This window comes from Telmatherina bonti (assembly GCF_933228915.1).
Source record: "Telmatherina bonti genome assembly, chromosome: 12".
NCBI classification, from domain to species: domain Eukaryota; kingdom Metazoa; phylum Chordata; class Actinopteri; order Atheriniformes; family Telmatherinidae; genus Telmatherina; species Telmatherina bonti.
The window spans coordinates 25,794,212-25,812,670 of record NC_136610.1 but is presented as its reverse complement, the minus strand read 5'-3'; the positions used below and the strand labels follow the sequence as shown (position 1 = coordinate 25,812,670).

General features: G+C 40.2%; 1 protein-coding gene across 1 annotated transcript in view; it reads right to left on the bottom strand.

The window, feature by feature from the left end:
• The window catches only part of diaph1 (diaphanous related formin 1), an 84,308-nt gene that overhangs the window by 27,249 nt on the left and 38,600 nt on the right, over positions 1 to 18,459 (bottom strand). Inside the window, exons 15-17 of the mRNA XM_079250119.1 lie at positions 17,404 to 17,583; positions 14,093 to 14,677; positions 12,615 to 12,748 (exon numbers count right to left, since the gene is read on the bottom strand). Coding sequence (XP_079106245.1) covers positions 12,615 to 12,748; positions 14,093 to 14,677; positions 17,404 to 17,583 — 899 coding nt within the window. The remainder of the gene's footprint in view (positions 1 to 12,614; positions 12,749 to 14,092; positions 14,678 to 17,403; positions 17,584 to 18,459) is intronic.

Genomic DNA, 18,459 nt, shown 5'->3' with positions numbered 1-18,459 from the left:
TCTAGCTCCCAAAAATGTTGCACATTCCCCCAGTGGCATCAAGCTTTTATCTTGGGTTAGCCATCTTACTTGGAAGTCAACAAACAGCTTTTACCATGGCTCTCATCGAAAAGCTTGATTGTTGCATCAAGTGCTAACCATGTTTTTTTTCTCCCACTCTGGAAAAATGAGGAAAGTTGCATGTTTTGTAGTTTGACACAGAAAGGTGTTCAAACTATACTTCTAGTAACTTCAATTTTCCTTCATTTAGATTTTTTACTTCAAGCATACTCAACATGAAAGCTGTCTTCATACGCGGACTGTGTTCTTTCTTCCAGAATTGCTCACGATCTGTCTATAGTTAGTTTCAGTTAAAGTTGGATTTTACTCTCTCAGTACTATTTGTAATATTTTCTGCAGTTTCTACACCAATATCGTTGCAGACCAAAAAAAAAGGAGAAAAAAAAAGAAAAGTGAGGGAAATAACAGCATGAATCAACAAAAAGTAAAAACTTTTTTTTTTTTTTTTTTAAGTATCTTGGAAAGTCTCGTGAAGAAATGATAACGTCTCTGGTGTGCAACTCCATTAAATCCAAACATACGTGAGTTGTTGATGGTGCAACATGCATGCACAACAAGTCCTGAACAAGTCTGCTCAATGCACAGCAACACTGACAGAAAATATTTCTATGCATCACACACTGGACAAAAAAAAAAAACACAGACAATGCATATTTAAATGTGAGTACTGTCTGTGTGTATGTGACATATGACAACCAAAATGTCACTGCTACAAGACCTCCTTAGGATTACCTTCAGCCTTGGCTGCACATGAAGCTGACTGAACTCTGTTCACACTGATGTTTTTTTATGCCCCAAAGACACAGGAAGACTTGGTCGGTTAGTAGAGGATGGGGGATGCCTCCGAAAATGAATTCAAGCTGAGAAATGATTAGAAGATTTAATGGGGTTTTAGGCACTCTGCAAGCTTTATTTAAGCTAAGATAGAATTTGAGGTTTCAGATGAAGTCCGACTCTAATTTAGAAGGCCAGTCAAGCTTTCCCAGTCCCTCTGAAACGGTGTGAAACTTCAAAGCACACTCTCTCAGATCAATACATTAAGAAGTAACTCTATTCAGCCAATGACAAGTGACTCATCTCTTTTCTCTCACGCTCTCCTTTACTGTTAGTCCCCAACGCCCTGCTACCATCACCCAGATTTGCCAGTCTCAGTTTCACCCTGTAGTTAATCTGCTGGGTGGAGTGATGGGCGCTTGGGGAACTAAGTGAAGAGGAAGATGAAGGAGATGAAGGAAGAGGGGGAGTGAGAGGAGGGGGAAGGGAATAGATGAAAGATGGCCATGCATTATTGAGCGTACAGAGTAGAGTTTTTAGGGGATAAATGTGAAAGCGTGTTTAGGGACAACCTTTTCCCTTCTGCCTCCCCCGCCTTCTCCATTCCTTCAATTCTTGCCCTCCCTCCAACTTCCCTTTCCCCATGAGGACCGCTGCATCTCTTATTCAGCAGGGAAGTTAAAAATTCAAAGCTAGGCAGGAGGAGGTGGACAGGGAGAAGGAAAGAAAGTACCTGAAAATGGTCAAAATGAAGGAATGTCTTCAGGGAGTTTTTTTTTCCCCCAAGTGTTAATCTAGAGAGCTCCTCGCACTGATTAGGTGTGCATGTGTGTGCTGTGATGGGTGAGTGAGTGAAGTGGGGGAGGATGAGGACAAGGACAGGGAGGCAGATGAATAGAAAGAGGGAGGATGTAGGGGGAGGATGCATATGTATACTTTTATGTTGTACAGTGTTGTGTAGCACATGGCATGGTAAAACATTTAGATGCCTCCCAGGCAAAGCAAAAACTACGTCTCACAGAACATGACAAACGAAAATACCGAGTAATGGAGAAATGGTTTCGGCATGCAGAGAGGCAGTTGTGAAAACAAGGAAGCCAGAGCAAGCAAACTATAACAGACCAGGTAGTATGTATGTATGTATGTATGTGTGTATGTACACATGCTACAATTATACAAAGATAAACCATGCTTACAAGTCAAGGTTCTTAGCTCAAACACTCATGACATATAAACACATATTTAAGTCTACACTCACTGCCACAATGGTTTATGGTGGCAAATTAAGGTCAAAAAGTGGAGCATGGCATAGCCCACCAAGTCTTGCAAATACCACTGGTATCTGCTGTAAATACCACTAGGTTATCCATTTTATACACAGCAAGACCTGGGGCCACATTAAACAAACATATATGGCAATAAAGGGTTCCAGCACACCCAGAACTTGCCTACATCTTGATGAGGCACAAAGTTCATGTACATGTATCCAGAAATAAACAAAAAAAGCTGGTACCTTAAGAATGCGTGTACAATGCGGGTACAATTGATCGTTTTAATAAGTGTGGCTGTGTGAGAACCCTGTGGACATGGTCCTGAGCCATTAGCACAACAGTCCTAATAGCCTTGTAGCACCCTAATAACTCACTGCGTAGCTAACATCAAGTCAGTGGCAGCCTTTAGGCTGCTGTTAGACAATTCCACCAAGCTGGGGAAAATTACACTTTTTTAAAGGACTTTTTTCACATTCCTCCTTTGTTGTCATCCATCTTTCCTTTTCTCATTTTACCACTTAGCTTTATCTTCATTGCCAACCGTTATTTTTTTTGATCCAATCCCACATTCATTCATTGTTTCATTTCATAAGTACCTCTCTATCAGGGAGAGATGAGAGGAGAGAGATCAGCAGAGAGAAGAGGAGAAGTAGGAGAGATGTGGGGTTAATGCTCATATCTTAACTCCATCTTTGAAGTTGTTGCTCTTTACCCTACCCCCCCTTCTTTTTTTTCTAAACTTGTGCGATCAGTGACATCAAAGTGTGCTAAGTCTCCCGCGTGTGTTTGCGGTGTGCATGTCTCTGCCCTGAGGGATAGGTAGCTAATACTGCAAATAAAGTAAACATAGCAGGAGTCCCCTGGCGTTTATCAGAGAATGCAACTAAAATCTACTCTTTCATCATTTCTAGTCCTCAATCTCCCCTTTTCATGACAACCATGCTTTCTAATCATAGATATGGCATCATAATGACTTCCGTTCCTTCTCAACTCATTAGGAACTAAATTAAAGCTCCTCCACCTTCCTTCTGACACTTCAGAGACATGAGCACACAGACGTGGCACACACAAAAGCCTACATATATAAGGGAAAAAGAGGGGGAGGAAAGACTAGAGTACGCTGCTGTGACCAAGAGGAGCAAACCATGAGGCAAAGAGTGGGTGGAAGTACTGTAGGTGTGCATACATGTCCAATCATCCCCAAAATATTCCCTTTTATGTTTTTTTTCTTCTAAGCCAGGTTGAAGAAAGACACAAACACTGGGAATACTTAGTATCTGTAACTAGCTTTTAAACTTGTCAGCCATTCTCACAATCAAATACACTCACTCAGGCAAATTACAAAACATATGAGCACATAGAAAAACTCACAGGTTTACTCAGTTACTGCTCATTTTTTCATATCACTGGGAACATTTAAATGGGTAATGGTACTGGGATGAGAGACTGGGGCTGTTGACAGGCTGCCTGCCTGGCTATCTGACTGACTGGCTGGCTGGGAGACGAGTTGAGTGAAGCAAAGAGGGCCTATTCCGGCTAAAAACGGGATAATCTTCAGGAAAGAGAATAGGCAGCAAGGAGATTAGGTACACAGTGGTAATGCTGCTGCATGAACACACTTAGCTCATTTGCATGTATAACAGTGAAGACAGAGATGTAACAAGGGAGGGATGAAGGTAGGAATGGAATGAAGGGAAGGAGTGGGACAAAAGCCTGAGTGTGTGTGTGTGTATGAGGATGCTTACATGTGTATGCCTAAGTGTATGCTTCTGTCTGAGCATATAAGAGCACGGTAGCAGTTGGCACCGAGAACCAATGCGAGCATACACAGATGTGTTTGAACCTGATAAGGCCTGATGAATAAACAGTGTTTTGTGGCTGTTCTGTAACCATGAAGAGACTGTGAATGGGGGAGGGGGGGGGGGGGGGGGGGGGGGGGGGATGCTTGCTATTGCCGAACTGAGGATGCAAATCGAGGCTTAGAGAACAAGCAAAGCCAGTCTAATGCACCGCTACTGTGGAAGGCTTAAGAGGTATAGTATGGATTTAAACTTAAGCACTGGTAGACATAAACACTTAAATATACACACAAATACACAATACCAAATAAATCCTAGAAACATGAAATCTCTCATTTGCATGTCACACCTACATATTGAAGAGCTAGTCTAAATTTATTTTTCATATAGGATATGGGGGCTTTTTTAGAGCATTCTGCATGTAACATTTTAAAACAAGCTTTTCCAGTCACAGCAAGGGAAGGAGTGTGTCTCACAAAAGGAGACAAAATCACAGCATCTGCTATCCAGTGCTACCCAAACCCAATTCCATCACCCTGAATATGCACTGGATGGTTTGTACTTGAATGTGAAGCAGTGAAAATGAAGTTCTCAGGTAATGGTCCCCTGCCAGATGATGGTGGCTGGCTCTCTACAGGTTGGGAAAGCCTCAAGTCATGCAGTTCCAAGTATGGTGGGGTGTAAGTTGGAGAGTAGACAAGGCTGTGAAAGACTGGGAAAGTGAGCACAAATATTGTGCCATAAAATTTTGGGCACCAACAATGGAATGTGTGGAGATAAATCATGATTTTTGCGATGTGTCATTTCATTAATGGCAAAAATGCTTTAAAAACATCTAGACTGTAGGATGTAGTGGCAGAGGTTTTAACTGGAAACTGCAAACAAGTGAAAACTCCTCTCAACACAATGACTTATTTTTTCACCACTGAAGGAAAAAGGATGGTGGCCATGAAACACTCTAAAGGCAGTTCAGCTTGTCCCTTCTTGCCTGGCTTAGTTACACCTGAAAGAATAGACTGCAATCACTTATTCAATGAAGTAAACATCAAATGTTTTGTTCCGATGAATACAGTGAAATAAAATCACAAAATGTTTGACTATGTAAAAGTATACACACTACCCAACTGCTCCCTTTAGAGTTCTTTCAGATCTCATTACAGAACTCCCTCTGTCCCTCTGGGATAAAAGGGGTAATGACCGTCCTTTCTCCAACTATGGTCTCGCACTTACAGATCTCAACATAAAATGGCTACATCCTTTTCCCGTTAATACACTTGGCCCGGTAATCTAATCATTTGACCACCACTGGAGAAAAAGTGGAGGATAGATAGGGAATAAGAAAGTAACAACAATGTTCCCATATATATACTGTATTCAGACTTTATGAGGAAGTTTAAAGGGCTGGGAGCTTATGATGACAGGTGAGCAATCTTTTAGATGTAATCCATCCCCTGCAGCTCACTTCAGGCTGCAAAATATCTCAGATGGTGCAGCCTGATGCTTAAGTTACATTTTTCAAACTTAAAAACAACAAGAAAAGGCAAAACAATAAATGACAGCTCTGTTCATCTATTTTAAAAGAAGACCAATGCCTGGATTTTAACAAAGCAAATAGGAAAAAATCTGGCAGCACATAAGAGATACAATGAACTGCTCATTCCTTTAAAAAAAAAAAAAAAAAAAAACATGTTCAATGACATGTGGTCAGATCCTGTTTCAGAAAAGTCAAACTGTCGATCCTCATTAAGAATACAAAACAATTTAAAAGATTGCTAAAAGTAATAAAACTGGATTAAGAACCTACTAACGTTAAATGCTTGGAAGAAGTGTGATTGTTTCTTCTTTAAGAATTGCAGCCATAAAGAAATCTTGAATGATTTAGATTACAAATCATTTGTATACTTGGTAAAATCAGAAGAAAAACAAAAACTGTAGAACTCGTAAAATATGTTGAATAGTGAAATAAAGACTTATTCCACAATCATAATGTGCAGAGAGCTCAAGGTGTTGGGACTACACAGCTGTGTAGCTTTAAGAAAACCATTTAACACTGAGGCGAATAAGATGGTTTCAATTTCCTAAAGAGCATAAAGATTCAACTCTGGAGCAATGAAAAAGGTCACCCGGTTTGATGAGTTCAGGTTTACTCTTTCTCAGAGTGATGGGTGCATCAGGGCAAGAAAAGCAGTAGAAGTGCTGCCCCCATCATGCTTGATACTTGCAATAGAAGACTGTGGAGTCAGTGTTATAATCTTGGGTTACTTCAGTTAAAAGGTCAAGTTTAACAATTTTCATTCACTACCTGAATTACTGAATCACCAAGTTTTTCCCATTAGCTGATCTTCTGATGCTTCACAAATGCAGACTACACTGCCGGGATTCACTTGGCTCAAATTGTGAAAGAGTGGTTTCAAGAGACATCCCTGACAATCCCACTGAGAACCTCTGGAATGTGCTGGTGAAGACTTTTCAATAATTCTACTTCATGGCGTGAGGCAACAATCAAATACTGTGTGTGCCTGCATATTCATCTGAAACCGAGTCTAAAGAAATGTAAATAATACTCATGAGTAAAATAATACAGAAAGTGCTGTGCGTTTTGTCTGTGAAAATTTGATTTAAAAAAAAAAAAAAAAAAAAAAAAATCTCAATTGTGCATGCATTTTTGTCTTATTCGACATTACCTGACCCTATACAATTCTCCCACCATTAATGTAAGATCATGGCAAAAGATTCCTGTAACTCTGGATTGAAATAAATGTTGACGGACTGCCTAAGTTTGTCAAAACATTTCGGAATTATCAAAAAATAAAGGGACACAACACAACCTTAGCATGTGCCTTAGTCATGGCCAGACAAGTGGCCAAAATAATAAACATAACTTCTTTCTATACCAATTTAAACACACTAACACATACACACTTAAAAAGACACATTTGTCAACTCTGGTCTAAATAAGATCCAGGACTGGAAAAATAAAACCTTGTAGATGAGACGTCAGCTATTGATTAGTCACTCAAAGCCCCATCTTTCACTCATTCAGTTAGTCACTTTCTAAAAAGTCTTTCAAGTTATATATCAGGCCAGTCAGAGCCAGAGAAGTGACTATATGGCCATTAGGTATAGAACAAGAAAAGATACTAAACTGCATTATTTTTACTTGACATATTGTCCATGAAATGTGCCTTTTGCCTAACCAGCGGGTAAATCCACGGAGACCATACTTCATGCAGACAACCCTGCTGACATTTTTTAGAACACTCCAGTATTAAGACTGCAGTGAACAACAGCGATAGAAAAGGAGAGCGTTTCAATAGCTTAGCACAACTGCAACCTAAAGTGATGTAACTAAAATTAGTCACAAAAATTTCACAAAAGAAGAATGACCTAATCAACACTTTATTATAATGATCCACGCCTTCATCCAATACCACTAATATATAACATCTCACATCCCATTCACTGGACTTCAGCCCTTGTCAGGCCCTAGGCAAGCTTGCGTAAAAACGCGCGCGCACACACGCGCACACACACACACACACACACACACACACACACACACACACACACACACACACACACACACACACACACACACACACACACACACACACACACACACACCATGTACTTTCATGCTGATTGGTTGCTCATTAGGGTGAGAAGAGAACAGAGTAGAGGAAAGAGGAAAAAAATATGGGAAAAAAAGAGAAAAAGACAAATAGGTATGTGCATTTACACAGACCCACACACACCTACAGAGAACACAATCACACCTACAGAGAGGGAAATTGATTTTGTCAGAACACAGGGAGATCAAAAGACTCATTATAATTGGTCTCTAAATGTGGCTGAGCTCGTGCACTTTCTTGAACACATACACCAGCCTACAGACCCCACCAGGCCATCAAGCACAAATCCACCTGCAACAGATGTGTTTGTAATTTAACGTAAATGCAGTAAAGGAAAGGGGCGTTACATATGTAGGTGTAGTGAAAAGACATTACAAAAGGGCTAGCTTTGGGCGGGAGGGTTGCCACCCAAAATAAACAAATAAAAGGAAAGAAAATGAGGACAACACACTATACTGGAGCACAGAAGCACATCAATACACAGAAGGAGGAATGGTATAAAGGCTGGAGAATTGGGATATGAAAATGATCCTCCCATTATGAGGATTAATAACTATATATGCTCCTGGCCCTTTTTTCTCCCGAATCAAATTAATCACAACCGCTCCCCCTAGCCCAGCCTTTCCCTCTGCTCATTCTGCTTTTATTTCACCCACCTACACGTCTTCCCTCCCCTCTCCATCTCCTGCTTGTGCTAATTGGCCTATCTGAGGTGCCGACTTCAAAAGACACCTGCTATCAAACACAGAGCATGCAGAAGTTGAAAAGGGACAGTTTGGGATGTATACATGCATGTTAGATGAGTGGGGTATGGATTTGAGCTTGCTCTTTCCAAAGCGAAATGCTTAAAAGCCACCTCTGACTTCAGACTGACCAACCATATCTTTATATATTTTAAGAGAGTGTACTAATGTTGAAAAAAACACTTTAAAAAGGTAGAAAACAAACATAAAAGACTTCAAAGTGAGGATTTAAAACACCATAGCTTAAAGGGGAAAGTGTGGATAAGCTTGCTGCCTAAAATCTTCTACACTACACACTAATCGCTTTACAGACTCTCATAGCAAGTCTGAAAAACAAGGCTGTTCACAGCTACAAAAATCTTAATGAGAAAAACAGCATGCCTGACTATATAATTAAAATATTAAAGAAGTTGGCTCATTAAATTATTTTTAAGTTGTGTGAATATTCTGAATGGAGCTTCAAAAAAATCTTCAAACATTTCAAATCTGTAGAGAAGTGCTACAAAATAACTATTGATCACTCAACTAAACCATATAAAATATAAGTTTATTCTTTATCATCATTATTTAATATCACACATCCATCTAATTAGTAGACTTCTGCAGTCTTTGGTCCTTCATGATTCGATTCGATTTAAGGTGCTACGACTCAATTATTGAAGGATTATCAGGATTTTTTTTCCTCTCACTCCGCAGCAACCTTTATAATACTTTATATTCCATTCAGTGTTTAATTCACCTAACCAAAAAAAAATTATCTCGACAATTCATGTCGAACAATAGATAATTCCAACACATATCAAACATATCTTTCATATTGTCTTTAAATGTTTTTCTGAAATCTTCAGGAAAAATGTGTTGGCAATCGTTACGAACAGCCTCCTCTCGTTCGTTACGATCGTCACATGTTTGTAGTATTACTATTAGATATATTATTAAGGCTTAAAATAACTTTCATATGGAGCCATGGCCTTGTCTTTCTCATGTCCAAAAAAACAAAAACAAAAACAAAAACAAAAAAAAAAAAAAAAAAAAAAAAAAAAAACCTCAAATGATTCCAAACGCTAGCCTTCAAAACCGATGAGCACACACTGTAACAGTAGAGGCAGGACAGCAAAAAGAGAAGAGTTAGATCAGTTAGATATGTTTACAACTGTTGTCCCCATCTGACACTCTGAATGTTTATGCAGTAAAATGACTTCAAGACATTTCTCATTTTCCATGCTGACAGTTTTGTTTCATATTCCAGTATTCTGGTGAAAAAGATGCTCAGCACAGTTCTATTACCAGGAGCCACAACTCCAGTTAAGCTGTTTAAAAAGAAACAACATAATAAACCACGGAAACATTTTACAAAATGAGTCTGAGTAACTGAAACGTGCTTCTAAGCAGGCCTGTCACTGACATACCACAATCTCAGACAGTGACTAAATTATGAATAAAATTCTACCTCTGTCTTACTTTTGGGCTTTGCCAATAAATGCCTAGAAAAGCTGAGTAAAGCTTTTCTAGTAAAGCTGAGTTTTTATTTTCTAAGATGGACGAGGCAGTTTTTAAGATTTTTGGAAGATTTCTTTAAATGCTAGTTATTCAAACAACCAGAAAAAGTGTGCCATCAGATAGCGTTACAGGTTTAATTGTATGTCAAAAGCCTGTTAGGAAGAACCTACAACTAAGACTTTTGTGTACTTGGTGAGGTACAAACGGGATGTTCCTTTTAGTTTGGTCTCAAATTAAAAATGTTCCACAACAGCATTGTGGTGTTTGGCTTTAAATTAAGTCTATAATGTTAATTTCAAATACAGTTTACCAGAATGAAATTGTTCTAATAGAAAATAAAGCATTGTGGGGCAGTAAAACTTTTACAAGGCTGCAACAGATGGGCGCACAGAGATGACATCAAGCACATTGTTTCAGCTTTCTGTTCATTAAACAGCAAAATAAATGATAAGGGCATGTTGTATCTGTGTTTGGTTTAACTCAAATATTCCTTTAAAGGTCAAATAAGATCAATAAGATTATGAAAAACAATTACAACATGCAGTTAGTAATAACTGTGACAGCTCTAGGTCAGATGGAGTTTATAAGACAAGCTGTGGTTGAGCTGGCTACTGGCAGAGGTGCTAGAAAAAGGCTAGTCTAATGCGGTTTAAACAGTGCAGTCTGTATGCGATATACAGTAAGATGTAGACATGAACCACTGACTCTGAGATCAGCTGATGTATTATGACAGGACCTGAGCTTAGTATGGGGTCTATCTGAATATACACCACACTAAATATAATTGATGACACTGGGGGGGGGATCTAGATTTTTAAGTCAAAAGTCTCCTTCACTTCAATCAGTACAGGAAATAAGGGTTAAAAAATAATGTGATTAGGGGACATTGGCTCATATAAATTCTTCATTAGCAGCAGAAAGGAGCAAGACATACTTCTGCCTCTGTATTGGCTCATGAATTCTTCATTAGCAGCAGAAAGGAGCAAGACATGCTTCTGCCTCTGTATTGGCTCATATAAATTCTTCATTAGCAGCAGAAAGGAGCAAGACATGCTTCTGCCTCTGTATACAGATACATCCCATGCACAAACAGACTGAAACAGAAATAACCACAGATTTAAAAATTAAAAGTTAACGCAGATGTTTACATTTTGTTCGTTAAAGTGTTGAAAATATTACATATAAAAGATGTGTGTACCCACCCTCCATTCTCTGCATGGTCAGAGGTCATCACCTCTGACTGCAGCATGAGAACACAAGCCTTCAGCATTTCGGTTTCTGTGTGGGTGTGTATGCTTGAATTTCCAGCAACTGGGCAGCTGATGAAGAGGAAGAAGGGTCAGGGTGGGTCAGCAATGTCTTGGTGTGATGCCGGTCTGTTTTTGGAGGGGGACTATTGAGTGGGCAGCAATAAAGGAGCAGGAGGAGCAGGAAAAAAAGATTAAAACTATAATCCCAGAGGTGAAGGGTAAGGAGAGCTCAGGAGGAATGTATCAGGCCTTGAGGAGTTTTATTTTAAGCGAATGAAGAGTGAAGGGTAAAGGTTAGAGATGCACGACCAGAACTAGCTGCTTATTTGGCATCTGTGCAAAGACACACAAGAGCAAATACACAAGAGGGATATGGTGGAGATTGAGCCACACATGCCCATTCACGAGTGCAGATGGAATCACGATGCTTACAAAACCTCACAGCATAATCCCCTAGAATCTTTTATTCACAACAGCAAAATTTCAGCAGATTGAAAGCACGCCAGGGAAATCAACAACACCCACCTGTCCACCAGACCCCCCCCACCCCTCCTCCATACACACACAAGCAGGCATACAGACAGGTGTGGGGCTATGAAAAGGCCACGGTGTCTTTATACACAGCACTCAGAAAAGGTTATTAGACATCATCCAGAACAGGCGGCTGTCTCAGCCAATAAAAAGACGAGGCATGGGTGCAGGGGCCAAAAGGAAGTGGAGGGAAGTCAAATTATGGAGTGGCAGGCGGACGTTAGGATTCACTACACAGGTGAATGCAGATGGGACAGCTGCCAACCCTGACATTTAACTGACATCAAGAGCTAGCATCAGCTATGTGTGCATGCGCTCCTGTTAATGTATATGACCTAAGCTGGCATGTGTGTGTGTGTGTGTGTGTGTGTGTGTGTGCTGGGATAAAAAGCTGAAGGTCAAACGAAATAGCAAACACACACACACACACACACACACACTGTTTGTTAGTTTCTGGTGTCCCAGTTATGATTTGAATATGGAGGAGTTAGAGCAGAAGGCTCAGTGACACTGGGACAAGGTGATAGGAGTGGACAGGTGTGTGTGTGTGTGTGTGTGTGTGTGTGTGTGTGTGTGTGTGTGTGTGTGTGTGTGTGTGTGTGTGTGTGTGTGTGTGTATGCCCGTGTGTGAGTGCTTTGTGCCAGGACAGCAGGTGGCTAGTCAAACGACATCAGTGACCTTCTCCTTATCCATTTCTATACCCTCCTCCCTTTGTCTGTCTCCCCAATAGAGAGTGTTCTGTCAGTGCACAAGTCACGGGCACATTGGGAAGATGAACCACCAGGTGTGTGTGGATAATTCATAAACTCGTGCGAGATGCCGTTTTGACAACATTTCTGAATAATATAAATCTAGAGTGCTTAATTCAAGGGGAAGAGGAGAACGTTCCTGACTAGATGGTCCAAAAAAAAAAAAAAAAAAAAAAGTGTGTGATATTCATACCTTTAGAGACTGATGGTAAGATAGCAGAGTTGAATCATCCAGGGAATGGGGGGTGGGGGGGCAAAGAGAGACATTTTTCATTACTGTGAAATCTGACATTATAGCAGCAACACACAAACTTTACACTCACTCCTTGTCTGCGAGGAGAAGGTGAGGGTGAGTTTGGCAAAGAGCTCGCTGTTTTCAAATTTCTCCTCGTTGGCCTTGACCCAGAAACTGTCCTCGGCGAGGTCTTCAGGACCGATCTAACACCGATCATGGATTGGACAGGGAAACAAGATGAAGATTAGCGAGATGAATTGCATTCGTTAGATAATCATTTCATCAAATTGTCTCAATTTTCCAAAAATGGTCATCTGTGCACCTGCCAAACAATGAGTCGAACAGATCACTAATTCAGCAGAACAAAAGGAGTTGGCAGGAGTATGATGGTACAGGATGGGAAGAGGAGGAAGGCAGAAAGGAAGACAAAAAGAGGAAAGAGAGACGAGGATACATGTAGTCATTACCTCTAATTGCAGCACAGTCTTCTGTATTAAAAGACTTGATCTTGAATTTCACACAAGAAAGTGGGTTCCCCCACTCTTTTTCCTTCCAACCATATTTGTATGCTCTCACACAAGTCACAATTAACTTTGCAGCTTTTTTCCTTTACTTTCTGAATGTTCTTATCAAGAAAGGAAAGAGTACAAGAGAAAAAGAAACCCAAAGCGAGTGAGAAAGCAGTGGTAGTAAATTTAGAGATATCAGTCCTTTCATTATGGACAAAGCCTCAGGGATGGGTGTAGGACAGAAAAGCCAGAATAAGGAAAGGAAATGTGATATGGGGATGAGCTGGAGGAGAAAAAAAAAAGGAAGAAAAAAAAAAAAAAAAAAAAAAGAAAGCAAGAGAGCATGCAAAAAGGAGGATGAGACCAAGCCAGGGAAAAAAAAAAAAAAAGTTAATTTAAATTACAAAAGAATACCGTCCTTTCTGGCAGCAATTTAATTATCTTTCAGTGGCGCAGTTAAAAGAAGAAGGCTTATTAAAACGCAATTTCTGTGACATCCTCGTCAAAACCCTCGCACCAGCCCAACAAAGAGAGTGAGAGAAAGAGAGAGGCTAAATGCTGATGAAGTCTGCTTTAGCCATTAAACAGTAGCTTTAGGCTAAAGAAAGACAGAGGGACGTTTTGATGTTTTAACCATCATAGATGAGAGGGAGGAGAAGAACATGAAACACATAGTCATGGAGTACACGTATGCATGCAAGTCACTTTAGGTCAAAATCTCACTGGCAAAGCTCCATTTCACACTTTTTATCACACTCTTTTAAACATTAAAAGCATTCGCTGAGCTTATCTGCTTGCCTTTCCACAAAGATACTGTGTGATAAACTGAGATGCAGTTTTATGTATCGATTGATAATCAGCTCATCTAAAACCTGAAAAGTCTATTTGACATAACAAGTGTGGCGTCAGGAGGCGTCAACCATTTCACTACAATCATTTAACCAGCGGATTGATAAGAATTTAAAATAAATATTTTTTAAACGTTCTAACAGCAACAGATTGCAGAAACGATTGTAGGAACCGTCTGTCGGGACTCACCTTACTCCAGTTTGCTCTCTTCAGCTGGACCTCAGGCTTGTATTCCTTTTTAGGTTGGAGCCCAAACGGTAGTGCAGGCGGTGCAGGGGCACCCCAGCCCCCCATGCCAAATGGTGGTGGTGGAGGCATACCCATGCCAGGTGGTGGAGGAGGAATACCTGGGCCCCCAGGTGGTGGTGGTGGGGGTGGAGGTCCCATACCCGGTAAGGGTGGCGGTGGTGGTGGTCCAGGCATGCCAGGGAGGGGTGGGGGCGGTGGAGGCCCCGGCATGCCAGGGAGGGGTGGGGGCGGTGGTGGCCCCGGCATGCCAGGGAGAGGCGGGGGTGGTGGAGGTCCTGGCACACCAGGTAAAGATGAAGGAGGAATGTAAGCATGACCTGGTAAAGGAGGAGGTGGTGGGGCTTGGGGAACAGGTAAGAATGGCTGGCCTGGTAAAGGCGGAGGTGGAGGTGGAGGGGGCATGCCTGCCTTCTGATCAGAGAGGACAGGGGCAGGAGGAGGTGGCAGACCAGGTGTTGGCACAGGAACAGCAACCGTTGCAGCCTTCTGTTTGGCATCTTCCAAATCTTTTGACAGCTTTTCAATCTGCAGAGAAATAAGCATCCAGTATCCATCACCAGTACTGTGGACACTGACAACTGGACACATTACAGGATATACTTTACACACTGTCACACATCAGTGTCATTAGGAATTGGCTGGAATTGATGTGTCTTTAAAGTGCCCTGAGATGACATCTTTGTGAAGTGGTGCTATACCGATGCAGCTGAATTGACCTAAAGTGTGTCTTCACTGTACAGAGTATTCACTGACGTGACAATTCTGTATACGCTTGGCAATGTCCATTCCCTGTGAATACACGTGTCAACTAAAGAAAGGAGAACAAAAGAGGAAAAAGGGATTACAGCATGGGAGAGATTACAGCATGGGAGAGAGTAAGCTTCAGACGAGATGGAGAGTGAATACTGGGCAAGGCCCTCTCAGAAAACCATAGCAGGAGGAAATTAACTCCACTGAAGAATTCAAAAGAAGAATTTTTTCAGAGAGGGACAAACTTCTAAGTGTGAAGTACAGCTAAAATAAATTTTTCATCCTCACACTGATACATCAGCAGGCACCAATCACTGACCAAATGATTAAAGTTTCATTAAATTTAGTCAACTAAAACGAGAAGATTCGAGTTTGAATTTAATATCCCATGAACAATTTATCGCAAAAATGTGACGACAAGTGTCCTTCCTCCACGTATTTATGTATAAAAGGGCAAAACGTGCATGTGTGTATGAAACAGTATCTTAAAGAAGCAGTGTCACAAATTGTTGGTGTAATTTCGTCAGATTTAGAAAAGACAGTAACAGACGCATAGAGCCTCAGAAGCAGGATTTCTTAGTGAGGCAGCAGATGAAGAATTGGGCACAACATCACACACCGGGACACTGAGAGATCTCTACATGTGAAGAAATCTTCGATGGGCAGTGCCTCAAACACAGAGAAAGTGAGCCATCTTAGTTTGAGAAGCTTGTTTGATGCTTGGCTCATGATGCTGTTGATGCTTTGGACAACTGTGTGTGTTTGTGTGTGTGTGTTTGTTTAGGGCTTTTGTGTGTGAGAAGATGGCTCTGCTGGCATTAGTTACATTGGCCAAAGCTCATTTTTAAAGATTTCCAAGTGACAGACGCACACAGAAACATCTTCATGAGGTTATGAGCACACGTGCACAGAGACCGACTGTTCTGGGTCACTTGGTGTGTTTGTGGGTTTGGGTACCACTGTGAGGCAGAGTCCAGCTGGTGTGGCAGCAGGACACCGACAGCTAAACAATCTTCATCTTTGCCTCCCTACTATACAAGTGTACACACAAACAAACACACTGTATGTGTATCTTGGCCTTAAAAAATATGTTTGTCCCATATCCATCTTCAACTTTCTTCTCTTTAGTCACTTCCACACCTCTACTTTTCATTATTTATTGAGATTACTAATCTCCACTGGATTTGGTTTTTCATAATATCATTTTAGTTATTTCCCTTCTTTTTTGGTAATGTTTGTGTATGGCTAAATCTTTAAGGCCATGGATATTTTTTTCTGTGGATAAGATTACTGTTCAGCAACTTTGTGGTGCTTGAAATTTAATATATTTGATTTATTTCAGCCTTGAAATCTTTTATGTCTCGCAGCTCCTCAGTTTTGTGGTATTTTTATGCAGAGATTCAAGAGCAAATATTTAATTATCTGACTCCAAGTTTATTGATTAAATCCTGATGTGTTGGTCCTTTTAAATTGAGTGGCATGAAATAATCATGGAATATTAAAATAGGTTTGCAGAAACTGGTCGATTTGAGAAAGATCTGACACTGGGTTCAAGTGGTTTAATTTCAGAGAACACAAAGTGTTTGAGGGAAGTTGGCATATTGTGTTGATGCGCCACAGACAGAACATCAAATATAAAAGGGGGTTCTTTACAGTTTTTACACTGACGCCCAATTTTTCCAGCACAAAGTAGTCCAGGGTTCATTCAGATATTCACACTACTATCTGAGAGTTCTGTTTAATATGTAGTCTATAACTAAATAAAATTCACTTGAAGTTTAACAAGCCAGCACCTTGTAAAATTTTACAGGACAAAAAATGTTTCATGGAATGAAAAAGATGGACTAAATATTAGATGTTTACAACAGCTATTAAGAAAAAAGTAGGATTTGAAAAACAACTTTAAAACAGACGATGCAGTAATGAATAAATACATAAATTAAACAGGTTAATAAACTTTTGTTAAAAAAAATGTTAGGAGATGTATGATATGAGACTTTTTCTGCATTTGTAGTTTACTTTTTGTTTTTGTTTGTTAAAAATTCTCCTGGTGTGGGATGTTTGTCTGCTTAATGCTAACATTGTGTTTAAGGCTACAGTTCTACAGTGATGGCTAGTATTGGCTAAAACATAGTACAATCCTCTTGGCCATGCCTTTTATTTCACTTAATAAAAGGGATTGTTCGCGCACAATAAGCTTGAAATAGGGTTGGGGCGGGGGACCCTTTTTGTCTGAAGCTAGCTGAATGTGCTCTTCTGCTTATTATTGTTTGTATGTCGACTAATTGACAAATTACTGCCACCAAGTGGTGGGAAGTTGCATCTCAACTGAAATTCTCATGGAAAACAGAAATGTCCCTCACGACACACAAAAAGTACCAAATTAAGTGTTTTGCGGCCCTCTACGTGGTGCATGAGGCCTAAGCATAGTCCACTTCCACATGGTTAAGAAACACTTCATTAAAATGCTGGATAAAAGTGTGAGTGTGTGTTTTGTGTACCTGCTTGTCCAAAGCACCAAGCTGCTGCTGTAGCCCACGATTCTCCAGTTCTTGCTCCTGCTTGGAAGAGGCCAGCTGGTCTTTCTCTTGGCTCAGATCCTGCAGCTTCTGTTCGTAAACACTCTCCAGTTTCTTCAGCTCCACCTGCAACTCGTGGCGCGCCGTCAACTCCGCATTTAGCTGATGCATATTTAAGAGGTCATAGTTAGAAACAGATTCAGCGCTCAGTATCATTCAGTAGCTTTTATCATGGCTGGGATTTTAGAGGTTAGGGTTCACAGGCATTCATTAAGCATGGTTCCATACAGAGCAGAGTCAGGCTTTGGCTAGAGCTTAGATGCAAGTCAACATGGAGCATTACTGAATTTCTTCAGTTTTTGGCAGATTTTGTAATCTGACCAAGCAATAGAAAATATATATTTTAATATAAAGTTATACTTTCTACCAAAACATGGAAAAAGTTATAACTATGCAGCATGTGTGGAGCACCTACATTCATTTTAGTCTAGTTGAATTTAAACATTATTTAACCTCCAAATAGATCATCTGGGAATGTTGTCTATTTTTTGTACAGTCAGACTAGCTTGTTTACATGCTATTTAAAATCTATTTTACTCACTACTGCAAACGTAATTCACCTCTAGTGCCAGGTAAACCTGCATGCTGTTAAAAGTGGACGAATAATGTGTTTGAGTGAAAGACAGATTCACTCCAAATCAAACTGCTTCTCTGCTACTTGTGTATTTTAAAGAAAACTTTAAAAAATACACAGAAACCTACTGTGTAGTAAATAATATATATAAATATTCACAATTCTTGTTTATGCATGCTATGAAAGTCAGATTACACTACAAATTCTCCCACTCAGAATTTTTGTTGTGAAACCCACGTTCATAAAACACAGGAGGAAGTGAAATAAAGTGAAAACATGAGATCTGGAAAAAGGATAAAGTCTTGAAAGCTAAAAATATTTTACAAACTATTTCTCTAACTGACAACTGAAGAGAAGTAAAAGCTAGGTGTAGACATACGCAAGCTAAGTGTGTGTGCATTCAT